Here is a 23,175-nt window from a genome sequence, read left to right as displayed (position 1 = left end):
ATTGGCTCAAGTTGCCATGAAACTGCACCCTTATATTTGGAAAGAAGCTTTCCTCATTTAAAAAAAAAAAAATAGATCCCAAACTACCACCTCCAGAAAAGATAATTATCAGGCTTCATTATAGCATACCCGCTGTAGCTTGAAAAAAACAAAACAAAAAAACTACAAAACAACAAACAGGCAAATCATAAGTTTAGTTAAGTCATAATTATTAAATGCATTGTCTTTTACATTGCGCATGCTTTACAGGCAGTTTGTGTATTTCGGTAAGCAATTAAATTCTTTCCAGTGGAGTTGCCTGATTGGTTTAAGTAAATCATACAAAAGCCATTCAGCAAAATGAAGTCACTTTCAAAAAACAGTTTTGGTATCAAAGCAGTTTTTTAGTTGTTCAATTAATTGATCAAAATGCAAGTTTCTAAGCATAAGTTTCTAAGTAAAACTAAGTTACAAAAAAAAAAAAAGAGAGAAGCTAAATTGGCCTACTACAAATATTTTCTTGCATTGAAAATTTCTAAATCCATCCATCGTTATACATCATTTAACACATTTTACATAAAAACAACAACATGTTATCAAATCATTTCTTGTGGCAAGCTTATTTTCAGAAATATTTGTGTAGAAATCAAAAGAAAAAACAACCCACATTAACAATTCCAGTAGTTTCTTGAGTAACCTACAAGACATTCTACAGGCTATCAACTACTCACTCTTTGTTTGAAAGGTCTGTTACATAGCATTTAAATTTGGCAAGCTTGTGGAATCTCACCTGTATCATGTTTACCAGACATACCACACCACATAGCACATTACAATATAACAATATTATATCGATAATATAACGATGGAGAGAGATAAAATTAAATACTTTTCTGTACTGTACAAATGATACGCTTAATGAAACTTTCAGGGATAACCTGCCATTAAAATCAATCAAAATATCAGCCGAGTGAGCATTGGAATGAGCATTAGATCAATCTTGTCTCTCAGTGTCAGATAAACCTTTATGAATTGGTTCCTCCTGTCAGTGATGAGAGATCCAAGATTTTTGGTTTATAATAAGCGCATAGTTCCCCTGGATACTAATAAAGAAGCCGACAGACACTTATTAGTACAATGTTAGCAAAGCAAATGGACATAAGAGGAATGCCTTATCAGCAAAGCACAGGAATATCTGTTTAAGTGAAATGGATGATATGATGTACGTGCCAACTATTTATTTCAGAAATGTGCAGTATTTGTTCTCTCACGTGTTCTCTCATGTGTCAGAAGGTACATTTTACATTAAATATATTTACATTTACATATCTGTTAACAGTAGAGGATTGTACTGGGAGTTACTGGTGTAGCTGTCTCACAGTTGTAGAGTTCAGTCTTGCTCTTCATTACCTACCTGAAGGTTTGCGAGGACTTCTGAAAACTCAGAAGGAGTCTCTTTAGTTGTAGCAACTATTTGGTTCTAGTTCTAGCTGGCTAACATTTAAAATAGAAGATTGTTGAAACAAATAGCAGCCTCCAAGAAATTAACACAGGCAGTTCCTTAATACTCCTTATTGCTTAGAGGAAAGACTTTTCTCTTTAATCCTGCTACAAGATCTCCATTGTTCTCTGCAGCAATCAATATCTGTTTCTTGAGTCAGCAGTAAGTCCATGGCTTTCATAGCAGTAGGTCAGCAGCTAGTGTTTGCTCTTTCCTTCTTCCCAAGAAATGACTCACAGTTATCAACATCCCGCCTATTTTTTTTATACCCAAGTGCCCACAAAAAAATAATATTTTACTTTTTCCATATTCTTTACAAATAATGGAGAAATGACTCATATCCTTTGGAAAGATTACCAAAGAATGAGAATACATAGCAGAACTAACTTCAGTCACATTACTTTAAAACCAGAATAAAGAATTACTTGGAATCAGACTCTGCAAATCTAAACTAAACTGCAGTTTAGCTACTAACTATAACATATGTAAACTGTTCACTGAACAAGCAAGATAATTATAAGAACGATATTTTATTTAAATTTTAAATGCTTTATTTTCATTACTAGGTTTCTATACTAGTTTATATAAGTAATATATAGGGGGGATGTGTAAGGAGTATTACTTACAATTTAAACTTCCTATAGCATAAATCAGTCAATTGCTGATCCATATATTTGGGATTTTGGTACTATAAACCTATTTCTTTTCCCCGCCCAAAAGGCTGGTTTGGATTTGCAACTGACAAAGGACTGCCCAGTCAACTGCCTCAGCTGTGAATCCAAATCGCTGATACAGGTTTATTAAATCACCTTGTAATGTTTGAAACCTGGCATCTAATTTGTGGAAATTAACCTATTTATTGAAGCCAAGCTGGGCACACAAATGTCACTGCACACTGTAAAATATCATACTATCTCCAAGGTCAGGACAGTGTTAGTGAACTCAGTGCACACACTGGCAAAATGCTTCAAAACAAAATTAAATCACTTCAAAAATGCAGCAAAAGTCAAAACTACGTAAGTGTCTTAGGCCTCTGCTTCTATGCAAGTCAGAGCAGAATTACATGTTTCTAAACATATATAAAAAGTTATGTGCTTTATTTTTCACCAGAATTTGAAAACAGGATGATAGCGTATTTAGATGTCTTCTATGCTTCAGTGTAAGCTTCATTTGGTGTAGTCATTTATAATGTTTTTGGTGGCCTATGGTTCATACTAACAAAGTGACTTATCAATTCCTCTATAGTTGACACAAATTTTTCAGAGAACTGAGGCCATCTTATCTTTTGACTATTGTTTTCAGTTAAACTAGTTCTTTGTAACAGGCTGTTTTTAGAGAGAAACTATGGAGTACACTTTCAGAATTGCATATGCAAAAAAATTTGTGTATTTGATACACAATCACCACAGCAAGACATTAAAGCAGGTCAGCCACACATTTTTGCTACTGTGGATTTTTGCTTGGTTTTACCTTTCTGGGAGTGTGATGAAATAACAGTAGAGTCTTAAATGACAATTGCATTTAAGTTGAATAACTATGAAATCAGAGTGATCTTTCTCATAACCACTTGCTTGCTTTATCAACAACATAATTGGGTGGCAAAAAAAAAACTTCACAATGTGTTCTTTTCTGTGTTTTTAGAACTGGCACTTGCTATTTATAATACAATTAATACAAGATATTTTACAGGGAGCTCAGATTTGAAAGATTTGAATTTATTTAAAATGCATTTGCAGCAGAGAGTAAAGGTTTTTGATCAGATGATAGTAAAATAGTGATTCTGTGTAAGTAGCACTGGTCAAATTGCAGTCACCATAGAAATGTTGCTGTAAGACTTGAGACATGCAAAACGAAAAGCAGAAACAGCATGTGGACGGCCAATTGATTTAGTTGCTGTAAAATGTGGCCACTTAGAGAATGACTCTAATTGCTATTCTACATGAGACATTGCTACAAAGGTACATGCTCTGACTACCCTAATGGATACCTACTACAGTCCTAAATCTGTTTAGAAATTACTGTCTCCAGTTCCCACTGTGGCTGCTCTGTCAGCCTGAAGTAACTTTCGTTCTGAGATTGTTTGCCTTGCAAAACAGGAGAGGTGGAATTTATTTTTTTTTCCTTTCTGGAGATCTAAGGCATTCACACACATCATTTCCTTTAGTGAAGGATTCTTTGTGGTTTCTTCCACATTCTATGAAGTCCCAAAGCAACAAATACTAGCCAAACACAGTCATTATCAACCAGACCAAAATCTCTACTCCCATGTGAAGCCCAGTCCAGGTCACTCCTTGCATTATGTTCCTAAATGTGTTGTATTTAGTTCCCCTTGCAACCATACGTGTCTTTGTAGCAAGACAGATAAGGCCCGTTTGCTGACTGTTACCTCCTTCCTGACTCCTGTGGTTTTCACATCCCATCAAGTTGTTATTTAACTAGTTGAAAGCATGTCAAACCATTTCATAGGACTATAGTGTCATAAATTGAACTGTTCTGGAAAATGATACTGTTGTGCTGTGAAACTGATCAGGTCCAGTGAAAAAAACTTTACCAATCTGGTCTACTCTGTCAGACACAGAAAAGACCAGCAGTAAAGCAATACTCAAAACAAAACCAGAAACTTTGCAAAAACAAAGAAATTTCCAAAATCTGATTCATGTTGCACCAGTGAAACACAACATGGGAAATGGACATTGTCAAATTGTCCAAATCCGATGTCCATTGTCCAAGTCAGATGATTTGGAGATATTTTTGACCTTAGGGTTTCAGGCTGCTCACACACCAACACTTGCTCTGTTACACAGAGAACAGGTCAAAGAAATTAAAGGACTACTCTTTCTTGTCTGTCTCAATGGTGGGCTTATTTTCATTAAGGTTTCTACTGGTAAATTCTCTGATATAATGTGAACAGTACCACAGGGTTGCTTTTAATCTCAATGTAAAGACTTTGATGTTGCCACCTTTAAAGACATGCTTATGAGTCCAAGCACTGGGTTTTACAGGCCCTTACAGAGCACAAAACATTTAAAACCATTCAGTGGTGGCAAGCCACTGGTCATCTACCTAGCCCAAGGTTTGCAGAGAAGCTGGGGGTTGTATTCATGAAGAGAGTTGTGAAGCACTTGTCTTTTCCTCTCCTCCATCCATGAGCTGCCACGGCTTCAGCTGGCTGTCACACACTATCTTATGGACAGCATCTCAGCATTCGGGGAGGCAGCTCACCAGATGTTCAGAGAAGAAGGATCAGATGCAATCAGACATAAAAGTAAACACGGCAGGTTAATTTTAATTCCTATTCATTTAAGCAGATGCAGCTGTATTTACCATAGCGTACAAAGTTCAGGCTGGACACACAAAGCAATGTATTCTTCAGAACACTGCAGCTTCAAAAGGTTCTAAGGCAGGTTAGCAAAAAGCATCATTATGTCTGATCCCCAGTGTAAGATTTTTCCAGCCTTTAATGATTTATTTATTCTTAAATCAGTACATTGATCTCAAAAGTAACATTACACAACCTTAGTAAACCTACAAGTACAAAAAATTCACTGTGTTTAGCAACAGCACAGGAAATTATAGATCAAAGGCTGCTTGTTACTTCTTGGTGCATTTTTTTTTCTTTTGTAAGAGATGAGAGTATCTGAAAAAAAAAGAGCTTAGAATAAGCAGACTTCCTACTCTTTGGAAATGCATGATAGAGGTTACATTTTACAGCATGCTAGGTACATTATGGTACAATACATTAAAATAGCTTTTTTTAAAGAGTATCTCTGAGGATAATTACCTGTCATATCTTTTATATCTTTTAAGTTTATTACTCCTGACTTGCATCAGTAACGAAAAGCTAAGGATTTCAAGGATAGCTGAGAAAAAGGTAATCATTTTTCACCCAAGAGTGGTGAATTTCTTTTTTCATTTCATTAAAATTATATAAAAGTTCTGCATTTCCTGGTAACAAACTAAGAAAACTCTATCCAATTTCTTGCTTCATTTCTCCACAATTTAAAATGAACAATAATAAATAGCAGAATTTCAAATACTAGATTTACTCCTTAAATAATCCACAAAAAACTATTACATGATTGAGGTGTAAGCTGCTGTTATCACAGGCAGAGGGCTACAAGGAAAGATCATTTGAAATTCCTTCTGGTCCCACTTTCCAATGTCTTTGTAAGACCCAGAAAACAGCGTCTCAGGGTTCCATACATGTTCCTCGGGCATTTTCTGTGTTGCAATACAGACCATACTGAAGCATATCTAATGCCCTGTGGCATCAAAACCTTTGAATACTTGGATGCTTTTCCCAAACTTTAGATCGGGCACAGGCAAAAACTAAATTTACTCAACTGAAGTTGCTAGGGCTTGGTCTGAATTCACTCAGTCGTAAAAGATCTTTAAACCTATGGTCATTGCACGCGTTGCAATAATAAGGCAAGCTACAATTTTAGGAACCGTTAAGTTTGTATCTATTCATTTAACTGTTTTGGAATGGAGAGAAGGAATTGTATCCATAAGCTAGAAAATGAACAATAATAATGGAATAAAAATACATTTTTATGAATTTTATTGTGAGCCAGCTGACCAGGTCTCTATTCTAAGCTCTACTGTTTCTTTATTATTTGATAAACTTATACAGCCTGTTTTGGTGACAGGTACGTGACAGATACACAGCTATACTGAAGTCTGAAATGATGAATCAATATGATGTGTTTTTATTAAAGTAAACTACACCTTGTAGTCCCAGGGTGTGTATGTTACCCATTTGACTCAACTTTGAATTTGGCACTTAACCTCGTATTTCCCTTACCGTGCTTCATATGATTCACTGAAAAAGCTGTGATTGAAATAAATCTAAGAACTTCAAAGCATAAAAATAGATGCAGCCATGTAGAAATAAACAGAACAGAAAGAATCCTTTGTCTTCCCTCAGTCCTTTACAGATATATGGCTCCAGCTTCACTGGGTGCAATTGACTGCGGGATCAGGCCTTGTAGGCGCCAGATCAGGATTAAACATGACCGCTCAGGAGCCCTGTTAAGTAATGTTTTTAACAGCTCAGACAATGGCATTGTAAGTAGCTCTAATGCAGGAACTGTAGAAGTGGCCATTTTCTTTCTCTGCTTCTTTGACAAAGGCTCTTTATTCAAACCATCTTCCGAGTCTGCTTCCCAGAAGGATCATTGTTGTAGGGAACAGCCTTGCACCAAAACAAGACATGGCAGCCTTCACCCCCCACACCCTGCACGCGCACACACACGCTTCTGTCTCTTGCCTTTTCCGCATGATGCCTCCAGGCTGCCGTGTGACACCCAGCTAATCTGTCCTGCTGAGAGTGCCACACAGCCCCCTGCTCCAGCCTGACCTAAACCTGGCAATGCCTTCTCACTTCTCGCAGGCTGAAAACACTCCCCCTTCTCCTCCTGAAGTGAGAGACAGTTAACGCTTTTATTCCTCACAGGGGAGCAAGACGAACCCAGCTAAGCTAGTGATTCTTCTTTGCTTGCTGACATGCGTCAGACACAACATTCTCATCCTTAAAAGCTGGAGTGAAAACAAAAACAAAACAAGAGCCCAAAAAAAAAAAACACAGCAAGCTACAGTCCTTGTCTGGAAAAACTAAGCAGCCATTATGATCTTATTGCGAGAGCACAGCCATATCCTTTTTATTTAAATGAAACCTATAGTAATTTCTGGTGCTCCCCATTATGTGCAGTGCAGCTTCCATCTTAGCGTAACACTTGCTTAATGAACAAACCACACACATTTACTTTCTCTTAGCAGAAGCCAAGATAGTTACCAAATAGTGCCAGTGTCACAGGGCACTCAGGGTGTAGAGAAAGTGGGGAGGGACACTGGTTATTCCTTCACTTGAGCAGACAGATGTCCCCCACCTCATTTCCTTTCTGGCTGTTGTTAGTTCTGTGCAACAACAAATTGCTAGCAACAACAAAATAGCCCTTTTTGCTTAACCCCAAATCCTGAGAAACCAGGCTGGCTGTGCTGCTTCTGTCACAGGAGAAGTGAGAGTGTGTGCAGCAGTGGTGCTGCTCTCAGGGAGCACTACTGATGTTTGTTGTCCTAGGAGCTATGCCCTTAATCATTTGACTTGTATGTAAATGAGAAAAGACCAATTTCAACAGCTCTCACCACAGCTCTGAACAAAACAGGTTCTTTGTGTTCCGTTGTAGTTGTGCAGTATTGTGCTTAAAGGACTCAAGAAAGAAAAAGGATTCCCTAAGTCTGCTTTTAATTCGCCTTTCATTTATACCCTTGGAGTCATTGCTAATCAGTCACTGTCAATAATGACAGGCATTACCAGGCTGGTTCTGCCTCACTCTGCACTGCTGTGTACACCTATCAGCTTACTGGTTCTGCTGGAGTTAAAAATCTGATAAGGCTTCATGAAACATTGAAGGCAAAATTACATAAATACTGCAATTATTTGGAATGTATTTTATATTCATTTCATGTGTGTATTTGGCAGTATTGCTAGGGTTGTTTTGGAGCTATAATGCACATGCAGACAGTGCTCATGGTATAACAAAAGCATCCACATATGAGAAAGGGTCATCGTATCCAGTGAGCCAAATCTCTTGCTGTGTTGAAAAGGGGCTCTCTACTGGTGATTTTCAAAATTTTTAATGTAGAAAAAGTGGATAAGTACACACTGTTGCCTCATCAGTGCCTACTTAATGATCCCCAGATGGTGAGGTGACATCCAGTTTACAGAGTTTGTCTAATAGCTCAGGTTCCAAGAGGTTGTTTTTCTACTCTCACCTAAACCTGGTGGCTTTTGGATACCTGACATAAAATATATCGGACCTACTATCTGGCAGAGGTGGACTTCCATCGTGAGCCTCCCAGAGTCCGTGCTTCTAAGAAAGAGCTCTGAATGTAGACTTCAGCTGGTGCCCAGGGTCCTGTAATCAAGCTGCTATTTGCAGGCAGGGCCACATCTGTCCAAACTGCAGAGAATAGATTTACAGCCATGTTTAATCACAAACGCTCCTTAAATGAAGCCTTGATAACAGTTGACCTACTGCCTACAGGTCCAGAATAGCATAAAAGGATAGGAAGTTATTAAGAAGAGAGTGCAGGGCAGGGTACACTGCTTCAGGATAGGCCCAAATAAAAAGTTAGAAAAGAATTTCTAATTACAGTGAGACATCATAAAGTATTAAAGCATGTAAGAGCGTAGTTCCAGCTCAGATCTCTCACAACTTGAAGTAAACAAGCAAGCTTCATTCTCTCTTAATGACCACAAACTTCTCTATAAAATTACAATTTTACTATGCGTAATTCAATTTCATCAACTACTTTTCTTCATTATCCCTTCTAACTCTGCACGCATATACTTGTCATGTATTATAATATATAAATCATGCCCAAAGAACTGCACAGAAAATACATATTTCCTAAGTAAGGAGAATGGAAAAATCAGTCAGGACAATGAGGAATTTATTTCCCTCACATGCAATGGATTTGGAAGTGTTTGTGTAGATTCAGGAACCATCTCTGGATTTTATCTGAATCTCTGATTATTACACAGGCATTGTTACCTGTAATCTGTAAATTATCACAACACTAACAACAAAAAAAAGTGCCACCAATTCCATCAAAAGCCCATGAGATGTTTCCTAAACTAAATGCCAATACTATTTTGCACTCCTTGGGTTAAGCCCACTCATGAAAGCACTCCTAACTATATCAGGAAAAGCTTGCTTCATGTTCCTAAGGTCAGAATATGGCTAAACATATGCAGAACATGTTTGGCTCATTACACATGTGCATATCAAACCTACATTCAGCAGCAAGGGAACAGAAAGACAATATACGGTAAAGATACTGGAACTGGACTTCAAAGATCAGGATGCAATTCCATGAACTCCTAGTGTGACTTTGGCCACAACAGTCACTCTCTCCTGCTTCAGTTCCCATCTGTAAAAAGCAAAATAACCATCCCTTATTTTCACTTCATCCATCTTTTCAATTTAGACTCTAAGTTCTTTGTAGTGGCGTCTCTTCCTTAAAATACATCCAGCTCCCAGCACACAATGTCCTCCTCAAAACAGCTTTATGGAAATGTATAAAAAAAACACATAAAATATCCACTGATGAGATAAGACCACCAGCACAATGCAAAGAACAGCTGTAATCTGTGGGAGGATTATTTCTCTTTGCCATAAATGCCATCCATTTTTCAAGACACAAGTTATTTTCCTTTCATAGAACAGTGAACTCAATATCTTCAGACAAGCTGCCTTCAAAGCAGTACACTTTTCAAAGGCTCCCAGTAGTTTGTGACATTACATAGAAGGTGTCACATCTTAATGACAAATACTAGTATGAGCCTGCTTGATGAGGATAATTTGTTTCTTCATTGGATATTTTATTCCAGATGAGCTGCTTTTCATCCATATTTTCAAGGGGGAAAAAATATGCATTCTGACATGCAATGTTAATGTGCCCTCTGCAATGACCTCTTATTTCTAACTTTTCACTCTCACCTCCCATTCTCTTCAGTGCGTGAAATGAGCTCTAGCAGTAGCTATTGGTCAAGAGTCTCATACGTTGGATACCTGCCAAGTCTTTTGGGGTGTCTAGCACAGACAAAAAGTCTATTCCTGTGACACACACATTTAAATTTAGCACTAAACTGGTGGGGAAAAAAAAAAATATGTAAAATGTCACTTTCTGACAAGCAGAAAATTAGAATTCATTCCCCTGAGAACTAAATGGACTTTTCTGCTTCCAGTCACTAACTATGACAAGGCTAACATTTTTCAGTCTAATGACTAAGGACATTAAGTGTGCATGTGAATAAGAAAATTACTAGAGGGTATTAGCTAAGCATGTGATGACAGCCCAAACCGACAACAGAACTCCAAGGATGCAGATTCTAACACTGGCCATTTGCTGTGGAGAACCAACGGATAAAAGAAACGGGAAGCATAAATACACAGAGGCCACCATTCTTTCATTACTATAACAACAATGTAAGGAATCACAGGAAGATGTACTTCTCTAGATGGGTGTGGAGTGCACGTTAGAGCTCATCCAGTATGCTTCTGGTATCCCAGACAGGAACACTGAACGGGACAGGATGTTAATTAAAGGCCACGAAAGTCTGAAGAGACTCAGAAAAGGAAAAATACCAAGTGCATCTCTTATCTCCCCAAGTAATCATTCACTACTCTACATTCATGGCTCAATTCTGATATGACATAAGCACTGGGATTTGTGATTAAGTTATCATTCATGATTTGCCTTAGCTTCTGTTCTTCCCAGTTCAGTCTTCCCTGTAGCTCCTCACTGCCTTAGTCAACTACTGCAAACATAACCGTTCTAAATGATGAAAATAATGAATTTCTATCTAACAGAGCATCAAGCAAGGAGGACTTAAAGAGAGAGATCTGTATGCTACTGATGTGCTCTAGGTGTTAAGTGTAAAAATGATGGTTAGAGATATGGGTCAAATCTGAGAAAGCACTTTTAAACAGGAGTGGCTAATATGTTATCTAACAGAATGAAGAAAGCTGTGAGGACATCAATAGACTTCAATGCATACATTTATTATTTCTGCCTTTAATTGCGTTTCAAAAGCTATTTGGCCACAAGTGAGAAAAATATAAACCTTGCAATTTAGGAGACAAAAGAAACATTTTAAGATGAAGACAGATTTTAGAACTAAAGATAAGGAAAGGAAACCAGAATAACACAAGTACTTTCAAAACCGTGGAATCTACCTCCAGATTAGCATCCACAGGAAAGACTCACCAATTTCTCTTTGCTTTACTATTGCCCAGCAAGGTGCTCATTAGTCTGAAACTACATTTTTTCTGTTTTTCTAAAGTCGGTGTGATCAACTATTAAGCATCTCGGTTGCAGTTCACTTTTCCTATAACATCAAAAGCTAGATTCTCCTCTATTCACCTGCAATTAGCAGGCACCCATCTCATAGCCCTTGGAGAAAATTTTCCTGGCCAAACCAGCATGAAAGGATTACTGGCTGCTTTTACACTACCAGACAAGGCCTGACTCTGTTACTCTAATTCATGCTGACACGGCTATATTCCCTCCATCTTCCTCTTTGCTTTACTTACTTGGCTCCCAGAACAAGGTACAACTGTATTTGGAGATTCTCAAAGAGAAAGAGCGTTTCAAACCCATCTCTCATTTACAAGCGAGCTCATGTGTTGACAAGGCTGAACAGAAGCTTCTTTAGCGGGGCCAGCAGTTTCGCAGTCATGCAGCAAGCACAGCTGTAGAGCTGAGCTTTGTAAGAAAAGAAACATCAAGACAGCTATTCCCCTTAGAAACGACTTCCCCCAGTGCCGCGCGTGCCCTTTTTGCCATGCTCTGATCTGTATTCCACGTTGCTCTCACTCTGACTGGAGTCTGATTACCTGCGGTCCCTGGCCTCATTACCTTACACTTCCCAACAATAAACTGCATAAGCCACTTATCAGCCTGTAATCCTAATAAATCCAAATCATTTTGAATGAGTTTGTTTTGTTCCTCTGTCCCCTGTCCTTCTGCCCCTCCAGCTTCCTTAGCCTTATTTTATGTCATCATCATATTTGAGGCACTTTTGAAATTACATCCTGCTCAAGGTCACAGCACTGAATTTAATCCCCCCATCACCATAGAGCACATCAATGCTTTTACTTCCATCTGATTTATTTATCCTGTTTATTATCATAGAGCAATTCAATCAATATAAGCTGGAATGCAAACACATGTACATTTGAATTATGCATACTAACGCTCATCAAGAGATGGAAGACAACTGCTATAGCCCAGATCATTCCTCTAACATATGGCCCAGCTTATAAGTAAGGAAGCTCATAGTGATGAATCTTTATACCTTGACTTCTGCTTGACCCCAATAATTGTTTGGTTACTGGAAACCAAAGGAATTGAAATAGTGTCACGAATTCCACGGAAGAAGCTTGGACAAGCAATCTCTGTGTTTCTTATCCCAAGCCAGTAGGGCCATATTTTAAGATGGGCCTTCAAGTTGACAGTTCCTCTGTTAGCTTCTGAACACACAGGAATCCTAGCAAAACACCAGCAAACCATACCAGACAGTTATGTCAAGAAAATCTTGCAAACAGAACAGCATATGGGGAACTGGAACTTGAAAGAAAACCAAAGCACTAACCTCAATTGCAGTGTAGGTTAGGCATTAAACCAACCTAAACGGTATTGGAAGCATGCTAGATGTTGAAAGCGTACTAGAAAGCTTATAGCTTTTGGCTCCCCTGTGTAAACCACTATCCTTTCTAAATATTAATGGTCAACATGATCCTCAGACAGAGTTCACAACCAACTTCTGGTCGTCTTTGAACGCAGTTGGTGGTTAAAATGCAAGGAACACTGCAAATTGAAAAATTGAAGGCAGAAAAAGCATTCATACATAGGTTCTGCTACAGGCAGAGGTGCTACAGAGAGGGACTATGCACACTGGACTGGAACTTTCAGGCGTTAGAGGCACAAAGACTGATTAATTAAAAAATTAGTGAGATGCACAAAGTTTGGGAAAGAGAAGTGTACATTATTCTGTACAAAAATTTGGTGTCCACTTAGTTAACTGTAATGCTAAAATGGGAAGTAAAATGAAAGACGAAACATCAGTGTCCACCATCAGCAATTCAGGTCTCCAAGACTAGAAACGGATCTTTGCATAACTGTCCCCTTCATGATTACCTTCCCCAGCCGACCTGCAGTTCTTTCCATTTCTCTGTCCTTTACCATCCTCCTTTACTGCTCTTTTCCCCCCTGCTACCTCCTTAGAATGGATCCTTTAAAAACATTTTTATAAGCAATAATTTCTAAATCTTCTAATCACTCTCCTAAAAAGTTTTCTTCTCTTTGTTCTTACTTATAACAAGGTTCTGTCACACCAGTGCTGCCCTGATTCATACCATGTAGATGCATGGCCTAAGGTATCAGGGATTAAGTCATGACCTCACTGAACTCCTGATGACTTTGGCAGTGTCAGACTTCACCTCTGCATCTTCTCTGGCCTACAGTTACATGAGCTCTGGGAGTCTCCTTGAGATTTTATTTTAATATTTCACCATTTAGGCACAGAGAATATTTTGGTTTCTCTATCAATACATTTCTGCTTGGTAACTCCCAGTCTGAATGCTGATTGTGTTTTGCATAAAATTAACTAAATTGCAGGCCTTCTATTTCATTGGTACTTTTTGTCTGCTTCCTCCATGAACAATGTCAGGGAGATTGCAAGCTGACTACAATTCTCTTTCCCAAGCAAGAGCAAAACAACATCTAAGAGTCCAATCAGTACGAGTTTCCTGATGTCTGTTGGGTTTTATATGCTATATTGTACTCTAGCTTTTAACAATTTCTATTCATTTGATTCACTTTGAGAAATGAACGTCATGATTGCCACAGCGTTCTGCGTTACTGTTGTCTATAGATAAATTTGGAACAGGTATAACAACAAGCTTGCTCTTTTTTCTATTTAAAAATTCACTGAGCTAACAAATTCTTTGTGCAATGCCATAGTAATCACAGGTTTTTACTCTCAGTATCCAGATTCAGTATCCAGCCTCCGTAGGGAGGTCCGCTGTAGGTGATATTTTGCAAGTAAGACTAGATCAACAGTGGCATTAGGCTTCCAGGAGTGTTAATACCACACATGAGCACACTAACTCTACCCAGGTGTTGCTTGAGTCCAGAGGGACCCATACCAATACAAGTATGGAAGTTCCATCAGTGGAGGACAGATTTTAAAATAAGTGGCCTCTGTCTTCCTTGAAAGGAACTTTAACACCAAGGAGGTTTCAGGGCTATGAACTGGGATCAGAGGGAGATGATTGCCTGCTGCCTAAAGCAAAGCACAGCTCTTGACCAAATGAGTGGGATCCACCCCATTACACAGGGAGACATCATTCACCTGACAGCCTCGGGATACAAAGCAGCAAGGTGCCTCAAAATTGAGGCTGCAACACAGGCACTGCAGTACTGCTCCTTCATAGGTGCATCCATTCACCAGTAGGCATGTCCTCTTAGCGCATCACTTGTGGCAACAGCACAAGCCTTTCTCTTCTGCAGCAGCCATCTACAAGGAGCTCAAAGGAACAAAGTAAACATAAGCAAGTTTGGGATGTAACTCAGGTAAAGCTGGAAACATTTCTGGAGAAAGGGGAAGCATTTGGGGAACGTTTCAATGATGTTTGAAATTATATAGACATCCAAGGCTGTCCCTGGCTAGGGTGCCTGTTTCTAAGTAGCAGCAGTCACTGTTTCAGGCTTGCTGAGCATTAGCTTGCTCAGGGCTCTGGGGGAACAGCAGCCATCACGATGGCTGTGAGCAACACTGGGGGTCTGCCCAGGCAAGGAAAAAGTGAAGCTGATAATGGTAAGAAAGTGTGATGAATTATTGCTGCGCTTGTCATCTTTATTTAACTTACTGCCTTTCGCATCCAGGGGAATCACAGCCCTTCCAAAAGAGTTGCTTTGGTTTTCTTAATATTAGAAGACAGTTGTGACATTTGTCCTGCCTTGGGCCTAATTAGACTCAAGACATTTCTGATGCCTTTTCTTCTTCATAATGACCTCCCTGTTCCTTCATGTGAGAATCCCAAAGATCATTAACGAATCCTCACTAAAGTCTTCTGGAGACTGATCCTTTCCCTCTGCTGTAGCATGGAGAAGAGAAAGCAATGACTGCCACGCAAAACACACAACCCTTTTGTTTCTTGTCTGTTTGTTTCCTCTCCTTGAACAGGTTATTACAGCGTCTCTTCTAGAAGCAGACTTTTGTGCATCAGTACAATACAGAAACTTAACATTCACAAGAGTTCCTGATACTATATAAATCAGAACTCAAATTCTCAAGCTCATCTATGAAGTACTTGCAGAACTGAGTATGCGTTTCAGAACTCAGACCCTCAGTCTCTTCAACAGCCCCACTTCAGTCTGAGGTCTGTCCCTCAGTGTGCTGTCTCCCTGATTCTGCTGCACACTATAGCGTAGCTGCTTCCTTTGAGACAGACAATATTATTTGCTTCATCTACATCTTTGGAATAGAAGCTTTGAGCAAACACAGTGTTGCGACAAATAAAATCAGCATCTAACAATGCAGCCACCCAGTCCAAACAGCGTGCCAGAGCACTCGAACACACAGCAGCATTCCTAAGGCACACACATTTGGTTGGGTCTCTCTGTCCTGTTCCACTGGACCAAGAGCTACAAAATGCATTCTGATTTCTGGTCTTACTATCCCAGCAGTTCCCTTCAGTATAAATATCTTTTATTTTTATTATTTTATATCTCCCAAGCATTTGTCATCTAAGATAATGAGTAATATAATCTCTTGCATGTTTTTTTTTTTGTTGTTGTTGTTGTTGGCCCTGCCCTAACACTGCCAGCCCTCTCAGGAGGAGAAATTTATTTCCCCTGGTTAATTTAGGGGTCTCTTCTAGCTTGAATTCACCTTTCTTGAATAAGAACTGCACGCACTGCTCCAGTGCCGGACTTGCCCAGCCATTTGCTCTCTTCTAGCTTGCCCCAGTACAATTTTGGACTGGTGCATTCCCATTTCCCAGACACAATGCATTGGTGACTTCTGTTCTGTTCTTTCCAAAGGGTGAATCTCCAGCTACCAGTAAAAAATACTTGCTATTTGTCCCTCACTACGTGATCATATACTAACATAATTTTCTACCATTTCTGGCATCCTTCTCCTGAGGTCACCCAGTTCTCTCTGTCTGACATTCTGTGTCTGTTTTTTCCTAGAATTATGCAGCATGCTGCATAATGTCTAAAAGCAACTACAAAACCCCTCGCCGTTTCTAGAAGCTTGGGTACGGATTGCACAGTCTAGACAGACAACAGAAAAAAAAAAGGAATAAAGGAATTTATAGACTTTTCTCTATAATCCTGCTTGCAATATTTAAACACTCAGCAAAACACCAGAAACAGCATTGTTTGTATCTTGTCTACTGGTCACTCTGATAGAAATTGTGATCTTGCCATTCTCCTAAGCAGTTATTTATCAACCATATATTTGAAGCACATAGAATTAGTAACCAACTTAAGACCCATTTAAGTGAATTTCCTTTAGACGATACCCTGCGAGTCTCCCCTCACGCAGCGGGAAGTCTGCATTCGTTTGTTCCGATTGCTGTCAGCACGTATAAGCATCGCCGCACGGCCTCCCACAGGAACCGCCTTCCCAAGCGGTACTTGGCACAGCCTGAAGTTCCGAACCTTGCTTTATGACTTTATTAAAATAAGGAATTAATGGAAGTGGTCACGGGACCGTGCCTGCCGGAGTTCAAGCAGCATTTGGACAACGCTCTCGGACACACGGTCTGATTTTTGGGTGGTCCTTTGGGGACCCAGGAGCTGAACTCGATGATCCTTGTGGGCCGGTCCCAACTCGGATATTCTTTGATATTTGTCATCTTAAACTTAAGAGCTGGACTGCGAACAAACGCCAGGCGGGAAGGAACACGGGGCCGCTGCTCCGGCAAGCGGCAGCGGGAGGCGCAGCGCCAGGTGCCCGGTGCCCGGGCTCCCTCTGCCGGCCGCCGGGGCGGTTTCGCTCTGCAGGCGTTGTGCGGCTCCAGGCTCGGCAAAAAGCAGCCACGGGCTCGCTTTCCCTCGCGGCTGCAGCCTTTTAAACTCAAGGAAAGCAATACCAGCAAAAAAGCACAGCCACCACCCCAAAGCCCTTTTAGTTCACAAAAGAAAGCTGCAGTAAACGTGTATTTTTTTCCTAGGTTACTCTAGAAGTTGAATCCACGGTTTTCATTGCTCTGTCTCCGTTCCTGGTTCAGCACATAGTCCAGTGGCAGGGCACTGAAGTCAAAAAAGACCAAAAAAACAACAACAAAAAAAACCACTCTGCCACAAGAAACCAAAACCAACTTATGTTAGTTATTTGTAGAGTCTCTGGGCTGTGCACTGGGCTTTGCAAGCAAAAAAAAAAGCAGCAGGCCAAGTTCTTATAAGTGCTTGTCCCACTGAGAACTGCCTCTTCTATGGATAAGTAAGTCAAGTGCTGAGCTCTTCAGGAAAAAAAATAAAAAACCCACCCAAGCCTCTCTAAGCAAAACAATGGAAACTGCTGAAGATGGAGCACTGAGACACTAACAAGCCCTCAAGAAACAGACTAGAAGCTCAGCTTCCTTCTACTCATCATAGAGATGTAACGAGAATATGAGTTGTATTTTTACTTAAGCATCTAAGGAACGTGGGATTCTTGAAAGCAGATGGACAGCAAGTCACTGACTTGAAGAAATCCCGGTCTTCAAGTTCCTGAGGCTTAAGATTTTGGAGGTTCTAAGAAAGCACCAATTCTGACTCTGAGCAATCGTAATTAGCCACTTCCATGCACGTTAACTTTGCCTGCACCCTATCATGACAGGCCAACTGCCCTATTTACAAAACAACCCTTAACTGATCTGCTGGAGGCAATAAAGCCAGTCAGGGCTAGAAGTGAATTAAAGATCTAGGGATTTCCAATCCCCTGAAATACCCGTTACACTACATCACCCTGGTCTGTTGCCAACTATTAGGAAACTACCCTAGCAAGGAGCACTCCAAAGAACTTGTAGACAGCCTCAAGCTCTCCTACAAGCTGTTATTAACCAAATGACCAGTTTGGCTACGGAACAATTTTAAAAAAATTTAACCTATAAATTAAGAGCGTGTTTGCGAGCGGTGCTGTCAAGCTAGCTGTCATCTTCGCTGCAGCATCACCAGTACATGACCCTATTTCATAACTAAACCCTACAAACCCCACCTAGTGACCTATATTTGAAGTGTGTCTTTGAGAAAGTCACTGTCCTTTGAAATCTGCCAGAACCAAGATAGGCCATATGTATTTTAGGACGGGTGGCCAGACGTCTGCTGCCCGGCCTGACTCTCGGAGCTGGAGGGCAGCACAGCAGCAGCTGACTTCCTCCGCCACTGGAAGCGTACCATCGTGCGCTCGCTCTGCTGCTGGCCCCACAGGCGGGCGAGGCTCACTGCTGTTTGTCCCTCGCTATCTGGGTCAAGGGCTTGTGCCCCACAGCTGAGGAGCAGCTCAATGCAGTCACAGCGGCTCATGACAGCAGCTACATGAAGAGCGGTCCTTCCTAGCGGGGTTTTGGAATGCACATCCGCACCTGCAAAGAGACACACGTAGTCCGAGCGTGACAAGGCTCACAAAAAGGAGATAACTGACGCAAAGGACTGCCCATTGCGCAAACGCAGATTCCTAGGGAAAGGCAAGTTGCAAAACAACAAAAAACTCAAGTGTCAGAGCTATAGAACTAGAGCTTGCAACTCTTCCTGTATTTCTGTGTATTTCTGTTATTTCTTATATGACTGATAAAACATTGCATGGGACTGATAAAAAACAAACATTTCTAGATACTAAAAAAACAAACACAAGAAATAAATGTTACTCAAAAGGAGAGAAGTAAGAAAACAATTCCTGTTTCGCATTATGAACTTAGCTACTTTAAGAGCAAACTCATTACATTCAGCAAGAACAGTTTTCATTGTTTTAATGTCTACATCAGGACTGATGGGCTTAATACATTCCCTACCTCAAATACAAAATATGCAAGATGATTTGGGTAAAATTTTATGATCTTGGTAAGCAGGAAGGTGTGGTATGCTGTGCAGGTACAGCCAGCGAAGAATCATTCTATCTAACAACATTACCATGTCTCAGGAGAAACGTGGCAGTTTTAACATGACCTCTGTGGCTGGCAACAAACAGTGCCACAAAAGCTCGGTGCGCTACCCATTCCTTTTTCTGCTCTGCTCCCAGTATTTCTGCATATGGTGTGCTGCCAGGAAAATCCTCTGTAACTCCCAGATGGGCCAGCTGCAGAATAAACAGAAACCTTTTAGCCTCTTTCAAAAGCATAACCTGATTCTTTATAAAGTCTCATATCTGCACATAAGGTATGCTAGCACACTGCATAAATCATTTTATGATCACCTAAATAATACCTGCTTGTTTTATATTAGAGAATCAAGATAAGGCAGAATAATATCTAATGACATTTATTCACAGCCATCCCTTGGAACATTAAATTTTGGTTTTCCTTTTCTATACAGATACTGAGCTCCACAAGATCTTATCAAACCCATATCTCTTTGCAGTCCCTGTCCCTCTCTTAAATTTATTGGAGACTGACCAGATTCCAAGCTTTTGGGGGAAGAACACACCATTGGCCATGTAAGCACAAGGTCCTTAGGATCTAAGCAAGACTTCGGGCCTTAATTCCAGCAGACAACTCAGACTACTTCAGGACACAGTCCTGTATCGTATTCTTTCCCAGAAGGAGGTTTGTGATTTTTTTTTTGTTTGTTTTGTTTAGAACTGATGTGTTTGGCTTTAAGTGTTGCTGAGAGGCCTCTTCGAAACAATTTCCAGTTGCCTCATGCTGCTATGCTGCTGTTCTTCCTGAGAAGTCATTTACACATTGGACTATATCTTCCACAGTGCACCGTGGTTTCCTCATCTAGTAAGTGGAAGCACATTAGTAGAGCAGCTGTACAGTTTTCTTCATTTTTTTTTTTCCAGTTGAAAGTCAACAGTGTCAAACTTTTTTTTTTTTTTTCCCTCCAATACATCTTTCATTTCAAAGGAGACTATTGTCTTTGTGGCACACCTTTCTGCTTCCTGCTCTACACTAATAAACAGGGAACTCAAAACATGGGAAAAAAAGCAACACTTCATCCAACAGCAAAATGCAAACCATTTGTGGCACGAGGCAGAACAGCTGCTTACCAACGAACCGCAACACTACACAACAGTTAACGATAGGAAGTGAAGAACCCTGTGGTATCCATTTGCAATGGATGGGGAAATGCAGAGGAACAGAATGTAATTAGCCAAGCTGGAATTTGGCCAGGGCAGAGATAATGGTTCTTTATGAAAGGCACCAAAGGATATTTCATGATCACATCTGTTCGGGCCTGAAGGTTTACAGTACAAATCAGAGTACCTTGTGTTTCTGCTGAGACAACATTTCAGCCCTAAATCAAGAAAGCAGCACGCCCTCTATAAAAGCACCACAGAAATGATTTGTTCCACACAAAAAAAAAAAGCTGTCTTACTAATCAGACTTGACAGTATTGCAAAATCAAGATGGTCTGTAAGCTTGCAGCAGGTGAAGTGCAAGAAATGTAGAATGGCTCCTGATCCTTGATTATTAGTTTCCACTGTTCACTGTTACAAGAAGCACAACGAACCTAATTTTTGTCTCTTCCGTTAAAGACTTCCCCACTATTTTCTCTATGAACTCTTGCTTTATAAAAGCACTTAAGACCTTCAGCAATATGCTTTCAGCATTTCTGCAGACAGCACACCCCACTCGTTCACCAAAGTAATGGAATCAACCTTCACAGTGTCTCCTTTCGCAGCAGCTGCCGCAAGATGCCCCCAGCCATCTTGTCTCCAGATACGCATTGTAATTGTTCCACCACGGACAATATCATTGTCCTTAAATGTAGAATCATCTAGCAGATCCACTGTAGGGAGTAACACAGTAAAAGTAAGTCAATATATCCTCAGAGAAGATGGCAATGACCAGCTTAAAAAAAAGTGACAATTATTTTTAGCGATGTCCATGTTCTCTGATTTTGCTGTCATTACGCATCAAGGACACCTTAGGTCCCACTGTGCTAGACAGACATACACAGACAAAACACAGACAAAACACAGACATACTCCCAGCCTGGAAAAGGTTAGAATACGGTGCTGTTGGGATAATATGGTTGTAACGCACAGACAGCTACAGTTAACACGTTAAGTACCAAAACCATAGGAGAAAATACTTGAGTGTATCCATGCACACAGGGTGTCTTCATTCTAAAATAAGCTTTCTGCTTGCAACCTCCCTGCTTGCAACCTCCAAAACGAAGTTCTCCAACGACATGCGATCTCTGATGCAGTGGGCACAAACACTGTTCCACACAACTCTGTGAAGTTAGTCGGAGCCTTGCTAGAGCTATGCCAGGCTGAGGTAAGCCAGCCAGGTGTTGGTGTTGGCTACTGACAAGGCCAAACAGGAATTTAGAGGTCAGTTTTTGCAATTTCTAATCTCCTAAGAAGACCCTGTTGGTTAGACTGTTATCCCTCAGCAGTAGGAAGCAAAGTTAAGTCAAGAGCTGAATTCCAACTGCAGTACAGCAGAAAAGAGGAAAAAACTCTGACCTGCACCCAGGACTTACACATAGCTCTAACTAGCAGGTAGAGACACAATGAAAAACCTCCATAAACCTGAGGTTACGCGTTCTCACTTTCATCCAGGTATTGAAGCCGCTGGAAATGAAGGGGGATCCCAGTCAATAATTCTAAATGGGACTTAAGCTTCTTCAGAGTCAAGTCATTCTGGCACTGAGGCAGAGAAAACATCTCATTAGTTTCAGCCAGACAGAGGCGGACACCAAAAGTCCCTGGAGGCAAGGAAGACATGGTCATCAAGTCGTTTGTGACTGGGAGAAGTTTATAAGACTTTCCTCTTACAAAAAGTTGCTATCATTATAAGGACAGGGTCTATATCCAGTCGTAATTCCTCCCTTCCCTAGGCACTCCCCTTATCATCAGAACCCTCCATGCCATCGAGGATAGACCCCCTGTATATCATTAGCACATTACAGTATCCAAGCAGCACCAAGTGACATCACAGAAGAACAACCTGCTTGTGTGATGGAAGAGCCTGGATGTGAACACAGCCGGGAACATGACAAAAGTAACGCACCAGGATGATTACAGAAGGATTTCTTTGTTCTTGACCACTTTTTGATTTTCACTAGGATGACACAAACTTACTTAGAATCACAGAATCGTTTAGGTTAGAAAAGACCCATAAGATGATCAAATCCAACTGTCACCTGACACTACAAGTCCACCACTAAGCTGTGTCCTTAAGTGCCACATCCACGCATCTCTTAAATACCTCTAGGAATGGTGACCCCACCACCTTCCTGGGCAGCCCATTCTAATACCTGGCCACGCTTTCCATGAATAAATTCTTTCTGATGTCTAATTTAACCTCCTCTGGTGCAACTTGAGGGTTTCCTTGCGTCCTACCACTTGTCACCTGAGACAAGAGACCAAAACCCACCTTGCTGCAACCTCCTTTCAGGTAGCCATACCTTGCAGGTACCTTTCAGGCACTTGAAAGGAAAGCAGTAGACAAGACAGTAACTCCAGTAAATACCCAAGCTGTCCGTATGTTATGTTCCTGTTTTCTTTGTTCAATTTTAGGACACAATATACGTGTTTAGTTTGGTGTGTCATAAAAAGAGCATATGGCTGTTCCATTTGCCTTTCCAGTTTGTGACCCAGGGGCCTTGTGTCCTACCTCAAAGTGTGTGGGTAGGCTTTACTAGGAGGTATAGGGGGCTGTTTATTCCTCCCACTTTTGCATCGTGCAAAGAAAAAGAAAGAAAGGCTGTATGTTCTTTTGCAGCGCTTGGCAGAAGTTGTAGAGCACAGGGTGGAGCAGCCAGTCAGTGTCTGAAAGGAACAAAAGGACAACTGCAGCAGAAGAAACAGAAGACTCCGATATGAAAGGAAAAACCAACCAGCCAGGTGTTGATTACTCATTCCCTCATCCACCCTCTCCCTCCCATCATCAGTATGATGGATTCCACGCTCAACCCTGGTATAAGAAACCAGTGTATTTTTGCTAGGGAGAAGCTTCACT

The 23,175-nt window shown here is 40.5% G+C and overlaps 1 protein-coding gene across 1 annotated transcript in view; it reads right to left on the bottom strand.

Moving 5' to 3' along the window:
• ANKRD60 (ankyrin repeat domain 60) overlaps positions 1-23,101 on the bottom strand; it is a 299,598-nt gene extending 276,497 nt beyond the window's left edge. The window contains exons 1-4 of the mRNA XM_083801848.1: positions 21,764-23,101; positions 20,862-20,992; positions 19,172-19,337; positions 1,394-18,627 (exon numbers count right to left, since the gene is read on the bottom strand). Of these exons, the coding sequence (XP_083657974.1) occupies positions 18,344-18,627; positions 19,172-19,337; positions 20,862-20,992; positions 21,764-21,944 (762 nt within the window). The 5' untranslated portion in view covers positions 21,945-23,101 and the 3' untranslated portion in view covers positions 1,394-18,343. The remainder of the gene's footprint in view (positions 1-1,393; positions 18,628-19,171; positions 19,338-20,861; positions 20,993-21,763) is intronic.
• Between the last annotated feature and the right edge of the window lie 74 nt (positions 23,102-23,175).

This window comes from Anser anser, assembly GCF_964211835.1.
Source record: "Anser anser genome assembly, chromosome: 16".
In the NCBI taxonomy this organism is placed as follows: Eukaryota; Metazoa; Chordata; class Aves; order Anseriformes; family Anatidae; genus Anser; species Anser anser.
Note: the sequence above shows the minus strand (reverse complement) of the source record. Positions and strands in the feature narration are given on the sequence as shown.